The 26,937-nt window shown below is 42.1% G+C and overlaps 1 protein-coding gene across 1 annotated transcript in view; it reads right to left on the bottom strand.

The window, feature by feature from the left end:
* The window catches only part of LOC308588661 (amine oxidase [flavin-containing] B-like), a 38,228-nt gene extending 14,934 nt beyond the window's left edge, over positions 1 to 23,294 (bottom strand). The window contains exons 1-5 of the mRNA XM_081197190.1: positions 23,149 to 23,294; positions 9,183 to 9,277; positions 8,290 to 8,427; positions 1,809 to 1,913; positions 1 to 92 (exon numbers count right to left, since the gene is read on the bottom strand). Of these exons, the coding sequence (XP_081053316.1) occupies positions 1 to 92; positions 1,809 to 1,913; positions 8,290 to 8,427; positions 9,183 to 9,277; positions 23,149 to 23,197 (479 nt within the window). The 5' untranslated portion in view covers positions 23,198 to 23,294. The remainder of the gene's footprint in view (positions 93 to 1,808; positions 1,914 to 8,289; positions 8,428 to 9,182; positions 9,278 to 23,148) is intronic.
* Positions 23,295 to 26,937: the final 3,643 nt, after the last annotated feature.

Raw genomic sequence — 26,937 nt, forward strand, 5'->3', positions numbered from 1 at the left:
TTTGTCCAGCACACTTTGTCTATCAATTCTTGCATAGTCATTTTGTCCCATTCCTCTGCATGTGGAGCCTTCCATGGCGCTTCATTGGGAATCTAAGAGAGAAAGAGAGTCACATCTCAAGAAAGAAGCCACAGATCTGTTTAGAAATTATTCACTCTCGTCACTGGCTCCATTGCTTTCTCCACAGGAGCGCCATACTAGTTCACTTCTAGACTACTTAAGACTTTAGAAGCAGAATACTAACAGGATTCTCTAGAAAAATAAACAAAAGAGTTTCATTTATCCATGACACCAAAGAGTTTTTACCTTCTGCAAAGCCCTCTGCTTCCCAGTTTAGTAAAAGAAAATAAAGCCTTTGTGCTATGGGAACATATTCTGCATATCAAACTGCAGTGTTCAATGGGCTGGACAGATTGTCTTTGAAAAATTTAAAATACTATATAGCATATTTTAAATTAATTAAGTCCTGTACTCTTTTTATTGGGTTTCCCCACACAATAACCTATTATTATTAAGTCTGCAATGTTATATACCCTTACTTGGGAATAAGTTCAAAATAGCTCATTGAGAAGGTATGGACACAATGCTATGGATAGAATACTGAGCTGAGCATCATGTGCATAATGGGCACAGGCAGTCACCTCTGGTGCAGCTGCAAGGAAGAGATAAAAAGCATTGTCTCCAATTTCAATTGAACATGGCCTGCCATTATATCCAAAGTAGATAAATGCTGTTTAGTTTGAACTTTGATTTATCCTAACAAGCCAACTTCCAACCCTATCTTATGGACCTTGCTTGTTCAGATAAACCATAATTTAAAAAACTAACTGAACTTCCTAGTCCAGACCTAACATCAAGCTGTGGTTAGGTGAAATGGAAGAGGACACTGGAGGAAGAGAAGGGAGATAGGAGCCTATTCATTTATTGCTAAACGTGAAGACTCATTCTGGGTTTTTGTTTTTTGTTTTGGAATAAGCCATTTAGAACTATGAAATGGATTGGCTTTTATTTGTCTTGCTTTATTTGCGCATTTTTGGAATTAATTCTTATGCTGTTTATAGCTTATATATTTATTTAGTCCTGCATAGTTCAATGAGACCTACAAACAAAGACCTACAAATAAATACTGCATAGGATTGCAGTATTTATTGTTTGTTAATTTTTATTGTATAAATTTATATACCACGATTGTTTTTATTACAAAAAACTCTCAAAGTGGTTATCTTGATTATTTCTTTATCTTGAAATTAGATTTGTATGTCTGCTTCCCTGCAAGTTACTTGACCATTTCTAGATAACAGAAAAATACCAACCCAGCAATGCAGGAAAGGGGTCAAAGGCAAATTTGTAGTGCAAAGAGGTGTGAGAGAGAAAAGAGTATATTCTGGAGCAGGATGGAGAGCTTATGGCAGGGGTCAGCAAACTTTTTCAGCAGCGGGCTGGTCCACCGTCCTTCAGACCATATGGTGGGCCGGACTATATTTTGAAAAATAATAATAATGAACGAATTCCTATGCCCCACAAATAACCCAGATGTGCATTTTAAAGAAAAGCACATATTCTGCTCATTTAAAAAAAACCTGGCAGGCTCCACGAATAACCCAGAGATGCATTTTAAATAAAAGGACACATTCTACTCGTGTAAAAACACACTGATTCCCCAACCGTCCGTGGGCCCATTTTAGAAGGCGATTGGGCCGGATCTGGCCCCCGGGCCTTAGTTTGCCTACCCATGGCTTATGGGCACTGAAGCTCAAATGAAAGGCTTCTGATAGATATCACCAGTAGGACAATAAGCTGGAGTTTACCTCCTTCCCCATTTCATCCATTGTCCTCCACAAATTGTTGTAATCCAAATAGGCAATGGGATTCCACATTGGAGGGAAAGGGCCTTTGAACGGATAAGATTTGCCCTGCAAAACAGAAGAAGCAAGGAAAAAACCCACTCAAATCCATTTGTTTATTTTCCTCTATTTTGATTGAAAAAAAGATGCAATTCAATACAGAGGATCCGTTTTAGAGAACAGATCTCTCAAATGAATATACAAAACAAGTCCTTGAGATTGCCATTAAAAAACACACACATTCTGTCCAAGTTGATGCAAATAACTCTTCTTTGAATCATACATGTAGGCAGCCAACCAGGGCAAGAGCACCTCCTCCACCTTTTTGGCACTTGCAGCTGACACTGGAAGAGGAGGAGAAAGTCCTCCATTACTCAACTGGCCTTCTTGAAACTCCTACAGACCATCTTTGATGAGCTTTCTAAATGGCAATGATAGGCGCAGCTTGGATTTGTATCATACTAGCCAAGCAGTTTCCTAAGATGGAAAACTCTAAGCCAATCCGTACCTTATACCTTAAAGGCCTTTGGGGAAGGGTCATAGCTCCATGGTACAGCACCTGTTTTGCATGCAGAAGGTCCCAGGCTCAATCCCCAGCGTCTCCAGGTAGGGCTGGAAGGGACCTCTGAAATCTCAAAGAGTTGTTGTCAACAATACTTAACTAGATAGACTTCACTTGGTAGAAGGCAGCTTCCTATGCTCCAAACCAACTTATTTACATATCCCCCAAACTTCCCTTTAACATATAGCTCAGCAACACTCTGTCTGTGGCAAAGGTGAAGGAGGGAGGTCTGCCTCTCTGACAGCCCTTGGAAAAGACCCAAGGACTTCCAACTGCTGGCACTGCTGCTGGTGAATGCAGGATGGATGGAGACCTTTGGGCAGGGGGTAAGACAGGAATTCTTCTCCGGTTTGGATGCTAAATCTGAAGCAGAATAATTCAGGAACTCATAACACACATCAGTGAGCTTTGCTGATAGCCTCATTTATTAGTTTAAAATATTCAAGGCATGCACATAAAGGACATAGCATTAGAAATGGACACATTAGCTAAAATCTGTACTGTAAGTCAGTGCAAAAGGATTTAGGCTAAGCTGGCCTCCCTGCTTCCATCAAAACAGCCAAACTGCCACCCGCTTTTGTCTTAATTGGATTGTAGATTATGCCGCTTGTGTGCATGTAATATCAAATTTTAATAAGTATTTGATTAAGTGTCCAGTTAAACTGGCAAATTAATTGAAATGAACTGCTACACAAGCAAGATAATATGATTTTGAATGTTAATAGATTGATCACAACAGGAATCATTTGATAGGAGAGATTTTGTGGATCAGTGTTATGTCTCATTTTATTTAGTGTCTTTAACAATAATCTTTGGTGAAAGGTAGCCAGCATATGTAAAGTGTGCAGCTGTTATAATTCATTGCCTTTGCAGCTATTTCTTTAAGAAAAGCCCCTGAGAGGCTAGAAATATCAACTGTACATACAGCACATAAAAAGCAGATGCATTTTTTTATTAGCTTAAAGTCTTTAGAAATTGAATTCAAAGGAAAGTAGTAAAAGCAAAACCATGGAGACAAGGAATAGCAAACCTGGCCTGCTTGAAAAAGTACACAGTATTGGAAAAGACAAATTGGATGACCTGAAATAATATGTTCTACTTTACTGGAAAAAATACAAGTTCTTGGAACGTCTTACAAGAATTTTATCTGTCTAGCACAGTTTGTGGAATGAAAACCACCTTAGATGCCCCTGTGGGTGATCTATTCCCAGAAATGAGGAGGGGCTGATGAGGTTGAACATCTTAAAATTTTTATTTCATGATGTATGGCTGGACGCGGGTGGCACTGTGGTCTAAACCACTGAGCCTAGGGCTTGCCGATCGGAAGGTCAGCAGTTCGAATCCCCGCGACATGGTGAGCTCCTGTTGCTCGGTCCCAGTGCCTGCCCACCTAGCAGTTCAAAAGCACGTCAAGTGCAAGTAGATAAATAGGTACCGTTCCAGCGGGAAGGTAAACGGTGTTTCTGTGCACAGCTCTGCTAGAAGCGGCTTAGTCATGCTGGCCACATGACCCGGAAGCTGTCTGCGGACAAACGCCAGCTCCCTCGGCCAGTAAAGCGAGATGAGTGCGCAAGCCCAGAGTCGTCTGTGACTGGGCCTAACAGTCAGTGGTACCTTTACCTTTACCTTTACTACCTCTCATATCGTTGTGCCTCTGAATACCTGAGTATCAAGTAGGGAAGCTCTTTCTGATATCTGTTTGGCCACTGTGGGGACAGGATGGGGCTCTGGTCGGATCCTGCATAATTCTTTTTATATGCTCTTATTTTCAGCTTTTAGACAAGGCCTTAGCCCATGTTCCAGTGGCTGGGGAAAACCTGAGAAGGATGACAACATCTTAAGTCATCTTGACTCTAATGTTTATGCTTTAATTAGAACAGGTCTCCAAAGAAAAGTTTGAAAATGAAAAACGAAAGCAATTTCACCCAGTCATTTAAAATCCATTTAAGCTGTTCTACTCTGATCTCTGCACATGGAAATGGCCATTTATTTTGTGGAGCATGTCAAGGATGAGAATAAATCAGAGTATTTAACTCTTACACATGTATTTCCAGCCATAAAAGAGATGCCACAAAATTGAATGTGTTCCAATACAGCAATCACGTACTTTGGGGCTAATTAAGTCTGAATGCTCCAGCTGCTTTGCATATTTTATTCATAAACAAGAAGACAGCAAACAACATTTTAATAAACAGTTCCAGAGCAGGAATGAAAATGAACAAGGCTTGAGAGAGCCTTGCAAAGTTGTAATTCAATGGTTAGAGCCAAGGAAGAAGGTAGGCTATGCACTTTACATAGAGACAGATTTGTGGCTTTGGTTAATATTTTATGGGAACCAAAAGAGGAAGAGAAGAGGAAACTTAGAGAAAATAATAACCTACCCTCTTAATTAAGAAATATATACATGTTTGCAGATAAGATATTCATCACCTGTTGAAGAATACATTTTGAAGTGATTGAGGTGCAGAAGGCAAAAAACCCATATTTTTATTTCAAAAGTCCCCAGACTACCACATGCCCTATTCATATTCATGAAAGTGTATGTAAAATTATATTGCTTTCCTCACCCCACTTCTATGAGCAGCAAGTAATTGCCTGCATTTGGTTTCCTTTGGAGGAGCCCACTGGTGACTTATGCCGTTTTGTGATGTATGAATTTATTTACAACTACATAGGCCACATCTCCAGCACAGAATCATCATAGTCCAACCCTCTGCAAATAAGTTTTCCAAATCTAAATACTGCGACCAGAGTAGCCCATCTTCTCCACACTACAATGGGCTAAGCAAGAACACAGATACACCATACCCAAGCATACCATACCCAGAAGGTCAGTCTTATAAAAACAATTGTGCAGCTGTAACTTATTTGTTGCATTGGAACTAGGTATCTTCCCCCCAATGCTTTGTCGCTTGATTATTTCTCCCCACTAGGATTCCTGTGAGGGCAGAGCAGAATGTGGTTGCGTGAATATCACCATCACAAGCTCCTCCCACTGGATAGGGACCATGACTTCATTAGTTGAGTGACACAAACGTCTTGCCACATACACCCCACTATGTACATTTTAATTATCTGAAGGAGCCTTCTCTGAATAAAAAAATGTGTTGTGTGTGGGGTGGGTGTGAATGAGAGGGAGAGAGAGAATAATCTCTTAAGAAAAATCGCAGTGGACCCTCCTATTTGCCTCCCCTCAGTTGCTTATTCCATAGCATAATAATTATTTTCTAACATACAGTCCATCCTGGTCTGAAATTATTTTGTTAATTGGTATTAGAAGTAATTCATACCCCTTGAATTAAGAAGCACCTCAGTTAGTGAACTTAATCAACTCTCATGTATTCACCATCAGAAAAGAAACAGAAAGATTTTTATACAGTGCTTTTTAATGAGAAAAATAGTACTGGTACCCACCATGAAGTCATTACAGTGAGTGCCACATTTTAACATATGGGGGGAAAGGTGCTGGTTGCATACCCTTGAATACCCCCGGAAAAATGGAACTGGTTTTACATGACCCTCATTAAAACTTTTAAAGATAACGTTGAGGTGAATCCTTTACATTTCTTGCAAAGGCACCCACTAATGTTTTAATCTGAAAGTATGACATCATTCCCATATTGGATCGTCAGACAGGCAGTACTTTTCTCTGTGGGTACACGGGGGTACGCATACCCCTAAACATTTTGTGGATCTTTGAAGTTTTGTCCATTTACTGTATTTATTTTCCCGGATTTGAACTATAAAATGGTGATTTTCTTGAGTCAAAATGAGAGTACCCCTAAACTTTTTTTTTTAAGAAAAAACATTTTGCAGGTATGCAAAATCCTGCAAAACCCTTGTTATTTTTAAAAATAAATAAGGTAATTATTATTCCAGTTATACAGATGTAAAGTAAGCTTAATATGGTGAATGACACTCTCATATCTGAACTAGAAATGAAGCCCACATCTCCTAGGTGCAATCCATTGATTACAATGCCTTGGTGCCAGTTAGCAAACAACACTAGAGCAATAATTTGTCTCATATTTATTGATTAGTACACCAATAAAACATCACTTAAGGGCCAAAACACATAAAGCCAGCCCCATGTAGAATGCTTAACATCCCACACATATCCCATCATGCACTTGCTACATGTCGGTGGGCCTACACGTAGTATTACCAAGCCAGTAATTCCTGGCCTGCTGATGTGGTAATGATGGAGCTTAAATGGTAAATGTACTTAAATGCTCTGGGGTATGCATAGAACATTTACTTAAACAAACATTTTACCTGTAATATGCCATTATGTATGTTATAGTGGTTTTTGCTTGGAAAACATAGACTGGTCATAGTTCTCCTTAATAACTCTTTGCTCCTATCAACATATATTGACCTTTTGGTAGACACTGTTTTGTTTGTTACTTTGAGTGATATTTAGCTTTTGTCATTCCACCTAAAGGAAAGAACTGCTATAACCTAATCTATACTGGATTGTACTCAAGGCAGCAAAGCCTCAGATACCAATTGGCTCGAATGTTCACAAATATTCCAACTGCTCAGAGAACTAAACTGTCAGAATGGAAAGTTGTCTGCCTGCCTGGGATTAAATACTGACCCACAGGTCCTAGGAAGAGAAGTAGTTTTGTGGGCCAGACTAAAAGGAAGGGGAGCCAAGGGACACCAGACCTAGACACAATGGGACTAAGAGAAATGTGCAGGTTAGGCAGTAGAGTAAGAAACAGGAACATGAATGAAAGAGCTATTTGGGGGCAAATGGACGGCTGAACTTCACATTTTGAATTTTGAACTTGCCCACCATATTTGCAGGCTGCTGTTGCTTCTTTGATGCACAAGATCTAGATTCAATATTCCTTCCTTACAGCAAGCATTCTGCTCCAACCACAGGTCTGAACACCCAATGCAAAAGTGAATGACCAGTTCAAACGTGAGTCCATCTGTCTACTTCTACCTTGGGCACATTTGCAATATCTGGGAAGCCAGAGGGTTTATAAACCATTTCCGTTCAAGGATGATCACTATCTGCTCTTATTGCAACTGTAAAAGTTAGTGAGATACTGCCAAATACAATGTAATGTAATAACATGATGATTAATATTTCCGCCCTTATCTGACATACAGGTAAAATGGTCCAGGCGGTCGTCATCATCAACCCTAACCTTTCCCCATTCAAGAAAATGAATCTGAATTTGTAATATAGTAATCATGCTGGCCCATGCTAAATCATTTAGCATTATATGCTGAGATGGCCTTTGAGACATAATTAGAAAGCTATCCAGACATTAAAATCTCCCAGTATAACCAGGTCTGCCACTGGGCATTCATCTAAGAAAAGACCAATTAGGTTTTCTTCCAAGACTCTCTCAGATACAGCAGAGCTGCTACTGGGAAGCTACACTTTCACAGCACTGAGGGGAAGGGACACTTAAAATAATAAGATAAATATTGCTACCCTTTACTGTAAATATCCCAACTAGATTATGCCAGCATGTTTGAACTGCCTGAAATTCTGCATCTAACAGAATTTTGCATATCTCTTTAGAAGGCATTAAACACTTCAAAACCCAGGAAATAACAGCCACCTCATTGCTTAATTCTGCATCTTGAGTATATACCTGATCAAATTCCAACAGGGTATCACTACAGTTAATGATATTATTTAATACTGCAATAACCCATCAAATTATTTTGATTCCACAATCAGATTAGATCACTTGATCCAGTCAAACTCCCAACTTCTTGCAGAAAGAATGATTATACATAACCCCAGTTAGGCTTAAACATTGATCTTTATCCTATTTAGGGATTCCAATAAAGATGTTATGAGCCACCATCCTAATTCCAAAAACATACACATTCAGAAAAAAGTTCTAGTCATACCTTGACATGGTGAATGAGATGTTCTACTTCATTCACTTTATAGGTCTCTAGTCCCAGCTCCTTAGATAGTCGCAAGACACGGTTTTGTGTTGGCCCCACGTATGCCCCTCCCAGGTCCACATATTTGACATGCTTATTCTGGCAGAGAAGGGAACAAAGGAAACATTCTTGGCAAATGGCTATCAGACAAAACTTGTGATTCTCCATTTTTGCCCTCAATTCTGTGCCATGGGATGAAAATATTTTTTAATGTTGATGGAAAAAGAGTTTGTCATATATCACACACACACACACACACACACACACATACACACAATACATACACATATACATACATACACACAATTTCTGCAGCAATGCAGTACATGGGCTGAAGGCTTGTGGTGCAGAAACCTGTTGATGCGAACTGGGTACAAGCCTGGCTAGCATTTTGGTGGGAGACTGCCATGGAACCCTATGTACCACACCTTCCATGATGGAAAGAAAGTTGTGATACAAATGTAATAAAAAACACCATGGGAGAGGAGTTTTCAGCTACCCCACCTCCTGCCGCTGGAAGCCTTGTAAGAAGCTACTGCAAAAGGGGAACTGTGAACAACATCACGGGACTGGGGTTTCTAGGACCAGGAAACAGTGTTAAGACTCTCTTGTTATTTTTGCTGTTTGCCAGGAGGTGTAACACTGTTAATGTAATGTTGCTATACAGTACTGCAATGTTTTTTGGAGTTGCAATATTTGCTATTGTGTTGCTGTTTTATTATGTTATTATGAAATAGTTTGCAATGTTTGATTTTGAAATGCATTATTGTTTTCTTTGTTGTGAGCCAATTTGAGCATCATTTTGTGATGCTTTGTGAATGAATGAATAAAAGAGGTAAGACAGGAATACTTACTCTGACCGTGAATGTTCTGCCTCCAACCCTGTCACGGGCTTCCAGGACCACAACACTCAATCCTGAGTCAAACAGCAACTTGGCTGCTGACAGACCTAAAGAGCAAACAGAAGGATGCATTACGCTGCCTCCACCACGCAAAGTACTCATAGCTACATGAAATAAGAGTCAACCTTGAAAATGGATTTCATTAAATATTTCAGAGGTTTAAACCACCCAGTTACAAAGACTGAATAGTGAAGTGCTCCTTAGCCAGTGTTAAAATGCCATTATGGAATCTGGAATGCTATTGCCATGGATGGACATAGTCAATTGTTCATCAGATGGTGTTCACTTGAGAATACATCATTGTCTCACTCACGTCCTGCTTACAGGCTTTTGCATGGGCATCTCATTGGCCACTGTGAGAACAGAATGCTGGACTATATGGGACCTTGGCCTGATCTTGCAGGCTCTTCTTATGCCCTTATTGTACATAATTCAGGGCAAGGGCTTGGGAAGGTCTTTGGACTCCAATGATGCAGCGTGACAAATGAGAGCACTTCCTAGCTATGCCACCTTTCTTATCCATTTGAAGGAGAATAATCATTCTAATATATTACATGGCAGGAAACTAAAAGCATCTCCCATACCTAACCCTAATAATATTTTCACACATACACAATAATAGGGCACATGCTCTCTGGCATATTTTTTCTTGTTTTATGGTTGATATTTAGCAATATATTGAGAATACCTCTCTCAGCTTCAGTTCCACAAATGGAAGTTAAACATGCAATTTTATGAAGAACAGTGAAGCAATCACATAAAAATATTCTGTGCTGAAGTTCTATGCAGTATCTCACTGCATACTCTCTTAACAGCTTTTATTTTTGTTAGTTCCAGTTCCAGTGCTACAAAATGTTACTTTCTTCATTGCATTACCCTATAGATCCATATTTTGCACAGTAAACCATGGCTTGGCATGATGTCCGAATTTAGCCATTGTGTGCCCTGCGGCAACTCAGCAGCTTTAACTCAAATTTCTCCAAGAGTTGCAGTGGTAGCAAAATTAGTAAAAACAACTAAGAATTGACAAGGATTGATCTTATTTGCACAAAGGGCACTGCAACATTTAGACAGAGGTGAAGCAAGGGAAATGCAGTAAGCCTTCATAAGTAACTATGGCAACCTGCTATAAAATTGCATCCCCTTAAAGACTGGCTTCTAAGGGCTTTTACAATGGAAATTTAATCTGCAAAGACTGCTTCCCTATCACAGAATAATCTGTATTCAAATTACTGTCTGACTGAAATGTCAGCAATCATAATTATTAACCAAGCTCAGATTTTGGCCTGTTGGATTCCTGGTGGTTCATCTTTCATCAATCAGAATTTTAGATTCAATCATTTATCTACCCAAAACACCAGAAAGATAAAATAAGATGAACATTACACGGGTTCTCTCAGTTAGGCTCACCTTTAAAGATGAACTTTGTGCAGTTATAAAATATGAACTGTAAGTGATATTGCTGTATACGAAGGGAACTTGACAGAAGGTTTGGTTAGTGAAGTATATACACATGTGATCTGACAATATCCATTCATTCCCATGGCCAATATTTTCTACAATTTTAACTCAACAATCATCTTCTCCATCCATCCCTTTGATTGGAAGTTTCCTCTCTGCGCCTTTTGCTTGCCCATTTGCCTCCATGGCTTAATGAGCTCCATGGCTCATCCCAAACCAGCTTCTTCTGTTATGCCACAGGGCCTTATTCTTAGCATCTGTGACCTATTGGTGGCTGCAAACTCCTTCACCAACCCCAAACAGGTGGTGAAATGAAGTCAAGGAAGGCATCAAAAGGCATGCTGAATGGCACTTTTAGAAGCAGCTTTCCAAGCATGAGCCCCAAAGACTGGGACATTAATGAATTAGACTAACAACCATTTGCAACAACTAAGATGCTTGATTTTGGGGCCAAGAACAAGCAGTTCCTCTCCCCCCCCCCCTTGGATTAAGAGCCTGTCTGGAATTTCATCTTTCCAAACCATCCAAGGTCAGAGTCACAGAGATGCTTCATACTTTCCAAAGCAGCCTGGGGGGGGGAGGAGAATACAAACCAGTGGTCCTTCCTCTTCCCACGCTTCTTGAGAAGGTCAGAAATGGCTCCCAGGCATCTACCTCTGTAAGGAAATCTGTCTGCTTTCTGTCCCTACATGTGTAATGCATTCACTTCTCCAAGGAAAGGGGAGCACACAGGGACAGCCAAGGAGATGCTAAGCAAGTGTGGGAGGAAGTTCATTTGTGTGTGTGTGTGTCCCCCAGCTTGTTCTGAACATCCAAGTTTTGCCCACAGATAAAAATAGAAGTGTTTTCTAAAAAGCGCAGTCAGACAGTATACAACACTTAAATGTCTCGAAACGTTAAAAGACAGTTTCACGCAGAAGACTTTCCTCCAGATTGTTTTCTCTCCTAAGTACTCTAGAGAACAGCCACTTCAAGCCTAATTTGGAACTCTGAAGTAATTTCACAACTAAATCATACTTAGCAGAATATCGGCTGCTCAAGTGAGACATTAAGAACACCTCTAAAAATTAAGGTGAACTGGGAAGCTACACTCTCACAATTACCACAGTGGTGAAAAGCTTTACATAGTCAAACCACAGAAAGCACAATAATTGATCATCAAATAACCATTGACTGTGGAGCCATTGAGTTTATGTCCAATTAGGTAATGTACCCACTTTAGATATGCACTGGGAAACTAGTTTGTGTTCAGCTACAATTACTGGTACCTGTTTGGTAAGGCTGGTCACAGATATTTTTGCAACTATTCAGAATAGGTCATAGTCAGAGTAGTCGCATTGAAAGTAATGGATAAGAGCAACTAAGGTTAGTTACTTCAATGAGTCCTACTATTAGTAAAGCTTAGTTAAATGCAGCCCAATGTATGTACTCCATATAGGACTGACCTGCTTTAATTAATGAACCTAAGTTAGTTTTGTCCATTAATTTCAATAGGTCTATTCAGAGTATGATTGAGTAGGATGACACCCTGTGTTACTTACTTATGAGGCACCCTCATTAGCATACTTAACAAATGCCGCTTTCGGGAAGTGGATAGGCCAGCCCCATGCAGCTGTTTTTTCTTTGAGTTCAGATCAGTTTAGTCCATGATCAAATCAGACCCTTTTTATTTGCAGGCTAACTTGCAAGTCAAGCACTTTCTTGAAAGCATAAGCACAATAAACTTTGCAGTTCACTAGAATATACAGAGACAAACAAAAAATTATGTGATGCACAATGAAGGAACTAGAGAGGGTAAGCCTCTTTTGTTCACAGCTAGAAAGCAATTTCCCCAAGCTTAGATCTCCTTTCAAAGCCTCAACATTCTGCTTATTGCATTACTTTGCCTGAAACTTGGATTTAATAGCATTGGGGTCATTAGAACAGTCAGCACAATATAAACAATCTGATTACTGAGTTTCAGCTGAGATATTGAACTTGGCATCAAGTACTTTGATCTCTGTTCTTACTCACTGTCAGTCAGCAAAATTCTGTTAATAAGGTAGCACTGAAATTGCTCAACTGAACAGTTTCACACGCCTTTGATTCTTCATTTCGTTTTTTTAACTTTGACAGATTGTTTTGGGGTCGTAAATTATCTCTGTGTTTAACTAAAGTCATGCAGTAGTTGAGAACTCTGGAACAACAGTGTTCTATGTGGACTGTGGTGTTTTTAAGGATACATGGTTTATTTACACATCTAGACAACCTGAGCCTACAATGGAGGGGTTCGCAGCATTAACACCCCAAGAGGGCCTTGCTTCCCCCATAGCTGCAGCCTTGGATGGAAACAGAAATCAGACATCACTCTGTCTCTCTCAGGTCTGGTGTGCTGCTTAAATTCTGTCTCAGATCACTGACAAATTTATATTCATGGCCCAATAAGATGATAAGAATGCAACCGCCCTGTTATAATATTTAAAGATTAATTAGTGGTAATTAGTGGCAATTAATTATCTCACCCAGTTATATCCAGTTTTCTTTCTGGAAGGAAGGAAGGCTGTGGTCTAGGAATACACTGGGAGGTTCATGAATTAGAGAAGTGCTCTCCTGTGAACAGAGTTGGTGCTATTTGAACAAACCCAGCCACCACTCAGTACACAACTCTAACTTTGACAGATTGTTTTGGGGTTCTAAATTGTCTCTGTGTTGAACTAAAGTCATGCAGTAGATGGGAACTCTGGAAAAACAGTGTTCTATGTAGATTGTCCTGGTCAATGTCTATGGCACATTCGGTATTAAGTATGTAGAGTCCATGCAGACATTCAACTGAACATGGTGTATGTTGGAGGCAGAGCCTGTTTTCAATAATAATAATAATAATAATAATAATAATAATAATAATAATAATAATAATAATAATAATAATTATTATTATTATTATTATTATTATTATTATTATTATTATTTATTTCTACCCTGCCCATCTGGCTGAGTTTCCCCAGCCACTCTGAGTGGCTTTCAACAGAACATTAAAAACAGAATAAAACTTCAAACATTAAAAACTTCCCTAAAGAGGGCTGCCTTCAGATGTCTTCTAAAAGTTAGATAGTTGTTTATTTCCTTGATGGGAGGGCGTTCCACAGGGTGGGCACCACTACAGAGATGGCCCACTGCCTGGTTCCCTGTAACCTCACTTCTCGCAGTGAGGGAACCGCCAGAAGGCCCTCGGTGCTGGACCTCAGTGTCTGGACTGAACAAGGGGGGTGGAGACGCTCCTTCAGGTCTACTGGGCTGAGGCCGTTTAGGGCTTTAAAGGTCAGTACCAACACTTTGAATTGTGCTCGGAAACGTACTGGGAGCCAATGTAGGTTTTTCAGGACCAGTGCTATATGGTCTTCACGGCCACTCCCAGTCACCAGTCTAGCTGCCGCATTCTGGATTAGTTGCAGCTTCTGGGTCACCTTCAGAGGTAGCCCCACGTAGAGCGCATTGCAGTAGTCCAAGTGGGAGATAGCCAGAGCATGCACCACTTCGGTGAGACAGTCTGTGGGCAGGTAGGGTCTCAGCCTGCATACCAGATGGAGTTGGTAGACAGCTGCCCTGGACATAGAATTTACCTGCACCTCCATAGACAGCTGTGAGTCCAAATGACTCCCAGGCTGTGCACCTGCTCCCTCAGGGGCACGGTTGCATATCATCTGCATACTGATGAACACCCAGCCCAAACCCCGATGATCTTTCCCAGTGGCTTCATATAGATATTAAAAAGCATGGGGGAGAGGACGAAACCCTGAGGCACCCCACATATGAGAGCCCAGGGGTCTGAACACTCATCCCCCAAAACCACTTTCTGGACACAGCCCAGGAGAAAGGAGCAGAACCACTGTATAAGAGTGTAAACAGTCCAAACATTTGCATAGGTCTAGGGAACACGATATTTAGTGGTAAAGGCCACACAGGTAAAGAAAAAAACTTAAGCCACTTTCTATCTTCACTGCTCAGGGTTACAATATCTAGTTAGTCGTCCCTCAGAGATATTGGAGGGTGAGATGCCCAGAGACAATGCACCATTTTGAGAACACAGCTTTTTCTTCCAAAACAATAAGAAATGTGTTGCCATAAAACCTGAATGTATTCTGTTGCTTCAGGTAATTTGACCTTCATAGCTGTATCAAAAAGAGATTGTGCAAGTTGTCATACTAGATATTTCCTTGGCAGCTACCCAACGCTGAAACCAAATTGTTATTGTAGCATTATGAGCTATTTAGGCAATTACAGCATGTTGCACAAATTGTTTAATCAGCTGCTTCAGAGGCTGCAAACTCTGTAGATTGGATTCAGAGCCTTATCTGAAACTTGATATCATGTATAAAGAGGAAGTGCAGGTGATAGACAAGAATGGGCTTAATGCTGTGCTAGAAAGGAAGGCCTGTGAGGCTCAAATCTAAAAGAACAAGTTACCAGAGATGCTAGACAAACTATGTGCCCATATGAAATAAGAATGCCGTTCACGCCATTTATGGCAGGGATGAATTTGCCACAATCCTCCTCCCCTGGAAAAAGAAGAGAGGTGGTATCTCCCTAGGGGAGGACAATGGTCTGAGGGCAATTTTGCCCAATGGGGAGAGAGGTGGTGACAGGCTATTTAGGCCTACTCCACCTTGCACACTTCCCTCTTGTTTATTCAGCACCCTCCCTCCATTTTGCAGCGTGGGCCTACAGGCTAGTCATCTGTTTTCCAGGGGCGGAGTAGGATTTTTTTTGGAGACTGTAATTGGCTCCTGGTCTTCTCTTTTTTTACTGACCCCACACTGTAGTGGTGTTTCTTAGAGTGGTGTTCCTTCAGTTTGGTTAGTTGGCATGTATTCTGGACAGGTGAGAAGATTTCAGAAAGAACAGAACACGTACCTAAGGCCATGTTGGGTTGTGGGCATCCCTTGGTCACTGTTGTCAGGCATGGCTTGCAGGTGCTGAGGGTGGGGTGCCCTTTGGCCTGGCAGACACAGTGAGGTGAATGCTGGTCAATGGGCCACAGTGTGCCTGTTTGGCTCTTACACTCAAGGTCCAGGCAGCAGGGAGGGAGGAATATTAGGAAACCTCGCTGCATGGACACAATGTGCAGCTGTTAACTTGCCCAGATGATGAGGATAGAAATTGCCCCCTCTATTAATGAACACCTGCCCAAAATTAATTAATTTGATTTGGTTACATTGGCTGAATGTGACTAGTTAATTTGTTTTGCAGATCCGCAAGTTGTTATATTTAGTAAATATAACCTATTTATCCACATTTGGTCGTCTTGACACTTCTTCTTGGTGTGCTGGCAAATTAATATACTGCATAGATATTCTACAGCAGGAATGCTTGATCTGTGCTTTTCACTAAAGGAAATAGTCTTGTACAGCCACATTAGCAGCATTAGTGAAAACACAGCATACTTGCATGAGCTCTCTGAAACTACCAGATACATGAGGTTGTGTGAATTTTCATAGTATGGGTACTTGTGACATCACAGAGATGCCTAAAATTGAATGTTTCTACCAGAATCTGGACATCAGCAATATAAATGGCAATATAATTGGAACTGATGCAAACTGTTGGGTAGCTTATTACCCACAGAGTGATAATTACCGTACCTAGTTTCCATTCCAAGCACTGGAAAGGTTTCCTCACCCACCGGTACCCTTAAGGAAAAGGCAAATTAAGCAGAGATCAAGGGAGCAATCAAAGATACCCCACAGTTCAGAAGCAGTCTGTTACCCATGACCAGTTGGAGGAAGGTGTGTGTGTGTGTGTGTGTGTGTGTGTGTGTGTGTGTGTGTATGCTACCACAATCTCCCTTGTTCTTGTTTCCCATAGAATGAAGCACAGTGGAGACTGTGGTGTTTTTAGGATACATGGTTTATTTACACATATATACAACTGTTTGCAGCATTGACACCCCAAGCAGGCCTTGCTTCCCCCATAGCTGCAACCTTGGATTCAAACAGAAATCAAACATCACACTGTCTCTCTCAGTTCCTAGTGTGCTGCTTAAATTCTGCCTCAAATCACTGATACTCTCTGTTCTCAACTCTGCCTTTGTCCTTCTAACTATCCACGAGTTGATGGAAGGCCCCACTCATATGCCATCTCACACAGAGGCCCTTTCCTTTGCTCCCCTTAATGGCTCATCACCCAGCTGACTGCCTCACCAAGAAGCTAGCCTCACTTATAGTTTAACACTTGCTGGATCCAAGGGTTAGAAGGGTCCTTGTTCCCAATCACAGTGCTCTCTCTCTCTCTGGGGAAGGTGACAAGAACAGTTCATTTTGTTAAAGAAATACTCTTATGAATTATTTGTAAAGAGAATGCAGCAACTAAATCTTTCAAAAATGTTGCCTGGCTACCTTACCTAACAGCACAAAGTGATAATAGTGTGAGGGTGTTTACACAGTGCACAAACATTGTGAAGGCTCTATTTGCTGTATTGAGCAAGTTTAATGTTACCTGGAGTTTTGCCTTCAAAATGCAATGTCAGCCTTTGAACAGTAGCCATTAAAAATGCTGACAGATTTATATTTATGGCCCAATAAGGTGATAAGAATGCAACTGTCCTGTTATAATTTCCCCAAGCTTAGATCTCCTTTCAAAGCCCCAACATTCTGCTTTATTGCATTACTTTGCCTGAAAATTGGATTTAATAGCATTGGGATCATTAGAGCAGTCAGCATAATATAAACAATCTGATTACTGGGTTTCAGCTGAGATATTGAACTTGGCATCAGATACTTTGATCTCTGTTCTTACTCACTGTCAGTCAGCAAAATTCTGTTAATAAGGTAGCACTGAAATTGCTCAACTGAACAGTTTCACACGCCTTTGATTCTTCATTTCATTTTTTTAACTTTGACAGATTGTTTTGGGGTCCTAAATTATCTCTGTTTTTAACTAAAGTCATGCGGTAGTTGAGAACTCTGGAACAACAGTGTTCTATGTGGACTGTGGTGTTTTTAAGGATACATGGTTTATTTACACATCTAGACAACCTGAGCCTACAATGGAGGGGTTCGCAGCATTAACACCCCAAGAGGGCCTTCCTTCCCCCATAGCTGCAGCCTTGGATGGAAACAGAAATCAGACATCACTCTGTCTCTCTCAGGTCCTGGTGTGCTGCTTAAAATCTGTCTCAGATCACTAACAAATTTATATTCATGGCCCAATAAGATGATAAGAATGCAACCGCCCTGTTATAATATGTAAAGATTAATTAGTGGTAGCGGGACATCTCACCCAGTTATATCCAGTTTTCTTTCTGGAAGGAAGGAAGGAAGGAAGGAAGGCTGTGGTCTAGGAATACACTGGGAGGTTCATGAATTAGAGAAGTGCTCTCTCCTGTGAACAGAGTTGGTGCTATTTGAACACACCCACCCACCACTCAGTACACAAATGAGTTTCACAGCTCACATCAGCCTTCCTCAAGCTTATGCCCTTCAGATATTACTTGGACTGCAACTCAAAACATTCCGGCCTCTTAGCTGAGGCTGATGGGAGTTGGAGGCCAGCAATAACTGGAAAGTTGCCCTCACCATCAGGCTGCAGCCAGAGCCATGAACTGAACTCTATTTTTGAAAGAAGGCTAAACCTGGAAATGGGCAGGGAACCATGGCTTCTCTCCACACATTTAAGTACAGGTCCTTCGTAGGTCCTTCCAACATGTTTCCTAGCTACCTTGCAGTCACCTAACAGCACCAGCAGATAACACTGTGAGGATGTTTTGGCAGAGCACAAAGCCACTTTCAACATTGTGCAAGGTTCTATTTGCTGTATTGAGTACGTTTAAGGTTACCTGAAGCTTTGAGTTGAAAACCCGAAATCAGTCTTAAATTTAGGTGGTTTTAATAATGACAGAGTTGCCCAGCATGCTTCTGGTGACTGAAGCTTATTAAGTCCATTCTTTGAGAGAGAAATGTCAGCATTAGAGTCAGATACATCTACTTTCCAAAATATATATTACACTACAAAAGGGTTTTAGGAAAGTTAAATGCTAAGTTCCTCTTCCCACACTGAATGATAAAAGACATCTGATGATATTCATGCCTGGGAATCTGTATGTCCTGAGCCAAAGGGACAATTTGCTTAGAAAATGTTTTTTTCTCACATTATTTTTGGAATAGCCAAAGTCAAAACATTAGGTCCCTTATACTGGGAAGTAAATATGTACCTAATTTCGAGAAGCTGGAGATGGCGTTTGTAAGTGGTCCATGTTTCACAAGCATACAGTAAAGTTGGTAGTACAATAGCTTTGTAAATAAGCATTTTGGTTTCCCTGTGAATGTCCCGGTCCTCAAACACTCTGCACTTCAATCGGGAGAAAGCTGCACTCACAGAGCTCAGGCAATGATGGATTTTGGCATCAGTGTTGACCCTTGTGGAACGATAACTGCCTAGGTAGGAGAAGTGATCGGCATTTCCCAACGTTACACCATTGAGTTGGATTTGTGGTGCTACAGAGGGCTTATTTTGTACTTGTTAGTGCAGCACTTTGGTTTTTTGGATGTTGAGCGACAGACCAAGCTTTTCATAAGCTTCTGTGAAGATATTTAGGATGGTTGGGACATCTCTTGGGAAGACAGGCAAACTAATATCAGTGTACTGGATGAAGCAAAGATCACCAGTGTTGAAGCAATGATTCTTCAACATCTGTTTCGTTGGACTGGTCATGTTGTGTGGATGCCTGATGATCGTCTTCCAAAGCAACTACTCTATTCTGAACTTAAAAATGGAAAGCATAATGCTGGTGGTCAACAAAAGAGGTTTAAAGACTCTCTCAAGGCAAATCTAAAAAAATGTAGTATAAACACCGACAACTGGGAAATACTGGCCTGCAAGCACTCCAATTGGAGAACAGCCTTTACCAAAGGTGTCATGGGCTTTGAAGACACTCAGACTCAGGACGCAAGGGAGAAATGTGCTAAGAGGAAGGCACGCTTGGCAAATCCACACCGTGATCAACTCCCGCCCGGTAACCAATGGCCCCATTGTGGAAGGATGTGTGGATCCAGAAATGGCCTCCACTGTCACCATTGTTAAAACCGTGATTATGGAAGACAATCTTACTCGGCTATGAGTGATTGCCAAAAAGAAGAATGTACCTAATCTATGAGGAAAAACACACACTTTTCAATTTCCTTCACAACAGTCCAGCAGTTACTCTTCACCCAGAATGATGTGAATGATTACCATCTACTGAAAGCTTCCTGGACTTTTTCTTTTTGCCTCGGTTCAGTGAGTAAACATCCTTCCCTTAAAGGCATATCAGGATATGAGCACATGGCTAGCTTGTTCTTGCTGTCTGGATGCATGGCAGCTGGTTCAACAAACACAAATACAATATAAGTTGAAGTAAGATTGTGGTGCAGTCCCCCAACTAAACTTTTTCAACAGCTCATGCATCCATGTTTCCTCTATTTCTCATCCCTTCCCATAGCTCAGTCAGTAGAGCGTGAGACTCTTAATCTCAGGGTCATGAGCAAAAGATTTATGCATTGCAGGGGACTGGTCTAAATGGCCATTCTATGAAAACAGTAAGAGAGAGAAAGTTGCCCCAATACACTTTAATCAAACCTAAAGGTTTTAAGCCTCCAATATACATTTAACTCTTTCAAGCCATTCCCATCACCTCTGAACATCCTGCCTGCTACTGCCTCAGGCAGGTCTTCAGAGCATAAAGGCTGAATACACCAGCAGGCATTAAAAGCACATTATCCCCCCCCCTCAAAAAAATAATCCTGGGAACAGTAGTTTGTTAAGGGTGCTGGGAATTGTTGCTCTGTGAAGGGTAAATTACAGTTCTGAGGATTCATTGGGGGTAAGCATGTACTTTAAATGTGCTTTGAATTAATGGTGTGCAATGCAGCCAAAGTCTACTAGAGTGGGGTAAAGGTAAAGGGACCCCTGACCATTAGGTCCAGTCGTGGCCGACTCGGGTTGGGGCGCTCATCTCACTTTATTGGCTGAGGGAGCCGGTGTACAGTTTCCGGGTCATGTGGCCAGCATGACTAAGCCACTTCTGGCGAACCAGAGCAGCACACGAAAACGCCGTTTACCTTCCCGCCGGAGCAGTACCTATTTATCTACTTGCACTTTGACATGCTTTCGAACTGCTAGGTTGGCAGGAGCAGGGACCGAGCAACAGGAGCTCACCCCGTTGTGGAGATTCAAACTGCCGACCTTCTGATCAGCAAGCCCTAGGCTCTGTGGTTTTAACCCACAGCACCACCCACGTCCCTACTATAGTGGGGTAGGAGGAATTAAAGTGGGACAAGGGTTGAAGTGTCTGACATGCACCTGATACTACTAAGCAGAGCTGTTGAATGAACGAAAAAGTGCATACTATGCTTTGTCATTCACCTTCAAAAATGATCCTTTTGTTCTCTTAGCATCTGCTGGAACATTATAGGAGCATGTAAATCTGAAATTGCAAATCTTAACTTCAAAGACTTTTTTGTCGGATGTTGCTCATTAACCCTCACGACCCATATCAAACCTCTAGCCTCCTTCAGTCAATATAATAAAAGGATTTGTGCTTTCAGAAAAGTGTTAGGTGTTATAGGTGGTAACCTGTTGCTTTGATAGTCAATATTTATGCCAAAAGTGAAATACAGAAGATTTGAAAGAGCTGTAATGGTAGACAAAGTTTCTAAGGAGATTTTGCCACAGAAGTCAACCTTTTACTTAAAAGTTCTGACTTGGTGACTGCTGATATTAGAGGCAGAAAGAAAAGCCAACTCTTTGCCTACGTACGTAGAAAGCATTTAGCTCAAATTGGCAATAGAATATATGGAGAAAAAAAGGCCAGTTCTAGTTTAGAGAACAGTAAATGCATGACGTTAGGTAAGCAGGTTCCTTGAAGTTTTATAGCACATCATCATGCAGACTACAAAGTAACAAACCCTAATATGAAATAATAATATAAGCCTAACACAGAGACAAATCAGCAAACTGTCACCATTTCCAGCTGGTAGGTTAGCAGTGTATAAAACAGATCCAAAAGCAAAAGCTCTCAGAATATTGAAAATTCAAAATGCTGGGTGGGGCGGGGGGACCTAACCAATTTTTTGCTTTTAAAAAAGCAGACATCCTCTACTGTAACAGAGAGAAATAAGATTGGAAATGTAATAAGACTGTGACACTACCAGTGCAGTACTATGCATGTCTACTTAGACGTGAGCACCACTGAGTTTGATGGGACCTACTTCCAGGTGGAACCCTTAGCTGGGAATAAATTCAATTTAACTTAGTGGGATTAACTTCTGAGTAGGCATGTAGATGATTGCACTGTGACTGACCTAGAAAAATACCTTGCTTCACTTCAGATTGCTGCCCCACCCTAATCTACAGTTTTTAGGCAGGAACACCTCAGCCCCCCAAAAAATATTCTGTAAAGGTAAGAGCAGACAGCTATCCATTTTTTCCCCTACCCCTTAACAGTGTATAAGTTTTAAGCCTCATTCCCTCCTTAAATGCCTTAAAGGCATCTCTCCATCCTTTCCCTTCAATAAGCCTTTTCTTCCTCACTCTAGTGCTTCCCTTTAAGAGAAGAGGAAAACAGAATTATGGAAGTAGCATGGAGGTACTTTCCTCACTGCTCCTTCTGCCTGCCTCTTTTGATCTCATCATCACCATCTCGTGTTACTACTGATGCTACTGTGGGTACAAAGAGTGGCAATTTATTTGGGTCATGTTACTAGTGGTGGCAACCAGAATGGATCCACTAGCTCCAGCGGAGCTAATAAATAAACACACAAAAGGGATCTGCCTCAAAAAGTCTCCCTTCTAGCCAGATCTCCACTCTAACCATGCAATTCATTATCACCTTTAATTAATTAAAGGAGCCCAAAGGAGCCCAGGGCAAGCATTCCTAGGCGCTGATTTGGTGCTTCCACATCAGGGTCTGGGGCAAGACAGTCAGCCTTCCTTGCCAATGACCCCTTTGGATCTAAGATGACACGCATCTGGGTACCACAAAACAAAACACGAAATTATGGGCACGGCCTTGGGAGGGCTTCTGCCAAAATAAGGTGCCACCGGCATTAAGCGAGGCTAGGATACCCCCAGCCTGCAGCCATCCTTGTTGAGGGAGCCAGACAGATCGTCCCTGGTGAGAAAGAGCAGTCGGGGGACGGGGGGAGACTCCAAGGAGCGGCCGGCGCCCCTCGTCTGATATGGAACAGGCTGCCCGGGCGGCTGCTGCGCAAGAGCGCGTTATCAAACCATTCAGAGAAAAGAGCAACATAGTCTGTGTTCTGGCGGGGACGGGGCACCCGGCAGCTTCGCCAGTCTCCGCGAGGGATATTAGTGTTTCCCAGCCAGTTTAACCCAACAAATATAACCCAGCGACTGGCTTGGGGACAACCCTGGCACGCCCCGAGCGAGGCGCACGCCCCTTCTCCCTCCGGCGCGGAGATGCTTTCGCGCTCGCCCCGCCACTGACCTGAGATGCCTGCCCCGATCACGACCACATCGCACTTCTGGCTGCTCATGGTGGCCGCCTTCTCTCTGCTCCTCGGCTGGCTGGTTGTTCTTTCTGGCGGCCGCCGAGGCTCCTGGAACAATTGCCAGCCGGCGGCAGCAGCAGGAGCAACAGCGCTAGCTCGGCGCCGCCCCTTCGTTCGGCCTGGAGGGGGCCCCGCCCCCTGCTTTCCTCCTGCCAAGGCGGCTGATGGAGCAGAGGCTCGCCATGGAGCAGCTCACCCTTGGTCGACTCTCTCTGGCCAAGAAAGAGACAGCAAGAAGGCAGCAGCTTCTTGCCCCGGAGCAAGAGCCAGGGCCATTAAACAGGTGCCACCTTTATTGGCAGTGGGGACAGGTAGCAGGTAACCCCTGGGCCTGGGGGGCGGCCTGTGGCCAAGGAGGTCATGTAGGCAGGGGCAATAAGGTCATATGTGTGGGACCAGGAGGCAAGACACAAGAGCAGGGACAAGTAGTTCTGGCTTTCATCCCATCGTTCTCTCCCTGGCAAAGGTGTGGGCTGGAAAGCACAGCAGCTGTTTAAGCGCTTAGCACCTATCTCAACTGAAAAGTGTCTCACCTTGGTTTAGGAGGGGTCCCTGCTGTCACACTTTCTAGTGCGGGTTGATGTCACAATAACCACACTCAGAAGTAAGTCCCACTAAATTCCATGGGGATGGCACTCATAGAGGACTACAGCCTGAATGTGTTAGTTAGTTGTTGTTTTTTAATGTTTATTTGCTTTTCTGTTTTATCGTATCATCAATACATAATATGTTACAGTCAAACACTTGGTAGTAAGAAGGAAAAAAAGAAAAAGAAAGGAGAATGACAGAATTATAATATATATATATGTGTGTGTAAGTAATAATAGTAACATAACTTATTCCTCCAATTTAATGTGTTATTTTTAAAGGTATCATGCACAGCTGTTAAGAAGCCCAACCCAGATTACCAAATAAGCAGAGTAGGCACTGGCCTATGGGCCCCATTCCTTTTAGAGGCCCCACAACAATGGATCAAAATAAATACTGTTTCTTTTGTGTAGTAAATTTGGTTTATTAAAATTGTTGGTTGGTAAAATAAAAAATGTATTAGGAGATAATTTGTGAGGGCTCCCCAGAGATTTTGACTGCCTAGGGGTCTCCACAGGGTTTAATCTGGACTTTCAGACCTGCGGAAAACTATTATCACCCCAACTTATTTACTTCCATGGCTTATTCCACCAAGTGGGGAAACAGGACGTGCTGCCCCTGATCCATAAGCTTCCAAGGCACAATGGTCAAGTTGAGTTTGCAGAGGGGAGATGCCAGTCCTAGTCAGGTACAGTGGTACCTCAGGTTAAGTACTTAATTCGTTCCGAAGGTCCGTTCTTAACCTGAAACTGTTCTTAACCTGAAGCACCACTTTAGCTAATGGGGCCTCCCGCTGCTGCCATGCCGCCGGAGCACGATTTCTGTTCTCATCCTGAAGCAAAGTTCTTAACTTGAAGCACTATTTCTGGGTTAGCGGAGTCTGTAACCTGAAGCGTATGTAACCTGAAGCGTATGTAACCCGAGGTACCACTGTATTTTAAAAACATCATGGAAAGAGCATGTGGAAGGACTAGGATGGTCACATTCCCCAAAAGTCATTCCCTTCAGGTTCCAAGCACAACCCCACTTTAAGGGAAAGATCCAAAGGGGGAGGGGTCTTCATATGTTCAGCTGAATGCACTTAGAATCCTCACTGTGACCATGAATTGTGACTATGTGTACTATTTCTATATAGTTTGGAAGAGTGTCTAAATAAGACTTTGATCATGTAGTGATCTGGCTTGGAAAGTGACCTTACTTCAGTGCCACCAGAGGCCTGCTTCAGTGATATTTTCATCTGGTTAGACTCAGGGGGGAAAAGAACAAAGCACCCTTCTCCTCCCTTTCCCATTCATTGCACCTGCATGAAATGATCCTGCTCAAACAAGACTGTTTTTCAACTAGAAATCACTTCCAGATCTGTAGGGTATTAACAGGCTGCAGACCGGCATTGCTATCAGGCTGGCTTGGGTGCTTAGCAACAATCTAATCCGCAGCATCCATCCCCAGGGCTGTGGCTCACATTACATTGTCAAGATACAGATGCTCTTTTGCCAGACCCACCCATGTCTGCTGCCTGGCAGAAGAGGGAGTCGCTGCTCCTGTCAACCCAAGCAGGAGCATGCTGAGCAGGACCCAAGCAAAGCAATGGGGCAGGTATCAGGACAGGGCACTCTGCAGATGGCCAATCAGTGCCACATGCTCATTATTATGAGATGAGATGAGGTTTTAGATCACGCTTGAGGATATCTTTATGTATCTTTATGGGGAGTCCATATCTTGTAAGATTTGCTGGAGTCAAGCAGACCACATTATGAGCTGTGTGCTGTTTACTCAGGTCCTCTTGGAGAAGAAAGAGAGAGCAGGGAGAAGCTTCCTTAGAGCAGCTCAGAGAGTATTTGCTCATCTAGCGCAGTATTGCCAATAATAATAATAATACTTTTTTATTATTTATACCCCGCCCATCTGTCTGGGCTTCCCCAGCCACACTGGGTGGCCTCCAACAAAATATTAAAATACAGTAATGCATCAAACATTAAAAGCTTCCCTAAACAGGACTGCCTTCAGATGTCTTCTAAAAGTCTGGTAGTTGTTGTTCTCTTTGACATCTGGTGGGAGGGCGTTCCACAGGGCAGGTGCCACTACCGAGAAGGCCCTCTGCCTGGTTCCCTGTAATTACTACTGTGACAAGACAATTTTGAGGAAGATATGAATGCAGGAAGTGCCTTAAATCAAATCAGACCATTGGCCCATAAGAAGTTGCTTTATACCAAGTCAGACAATGGTCCATCTAGTTCAGAATAGTCTACCCAAAGGGATCATCCATACTTCCAGTTGTCTGCTTGTCCCATGCTTTCTAGGCATGGGTCCAAGCACCTTTCTCCTGGAAAACATGCTCTTCACCACTAAATTGGAACAAATGGAAATCTGCAGGAAACCCAAGTGCCATTTGGTCCAATTCAGTGTCAAGCTGCAGGTTTTCCCGAGGGGAAGCAGCAGGGCAAACAGAGGTGTGGGCAAGCCCTGACTGTGGTGCTCCAGAATTTCAGACAGGAGTCTTTCGTAAGCCTACCCAGAGATGCCTTTTGGATGCAAAGCATGTTCTCCGTCTTTGAGCTACAGTCCACTCTGATCACCTGCTACCCAGTCCCTTTTTAACTGGAGATGCCAGAGATTGAAACTCTTTAGATTCACCCCTTTAAAAATTGGCTGCAGTCTAAGCAGCTGTTTTAAGAGCAGTGGTTTACGCTCCTCAGCCTGCTAAAATAGCCATTTAATAGTGCACTCCAACTTCCCTTTCCCCCCTTAGCAAGTACATGAATCCAAGTGCCACACAATCCTAATAACTTCAGACATTGGTAAGCCATGCTCAGACAGGTGACTGTGCTGAATAATTTGCTGCTCTTCAGCCAATTCCTTCAATTATTCCTTCCCTATGTGACATTCTGTGTTTCCTAAACATTCAAAACCACAAAATACTCTGTTTAATCCAAGACACTGATAGACAAGATTAAGAGTTGAAGAGTTAAGGTTTTTCAGCTAATTCTCAGTGAGAGTTCCCACATTCTACTTCTCCTTTTCCTCACTACTCCCCACAGATGTTTTCATGTATTTTAAGAGCTACTTTTTCTTCTAAATGCTTTAAGTAAGTAGTATCCGTATATTGTATGAAAAGTTTTATCCTCACTTATGTACAC

The sequence above is a fragment of the Podarcis bocagei genome (assembly GCF_964188305.1).
Source record: "Podarcis bocagei genome assembly, chromosome: 6".
Taxonomy (NCBI): domain Eukaryota; kingdom Metazoa; phylum Chordata; class Lepidosauria; order Squamata; family Lacertidae; genus Podarcis; species Podarcis bocagei.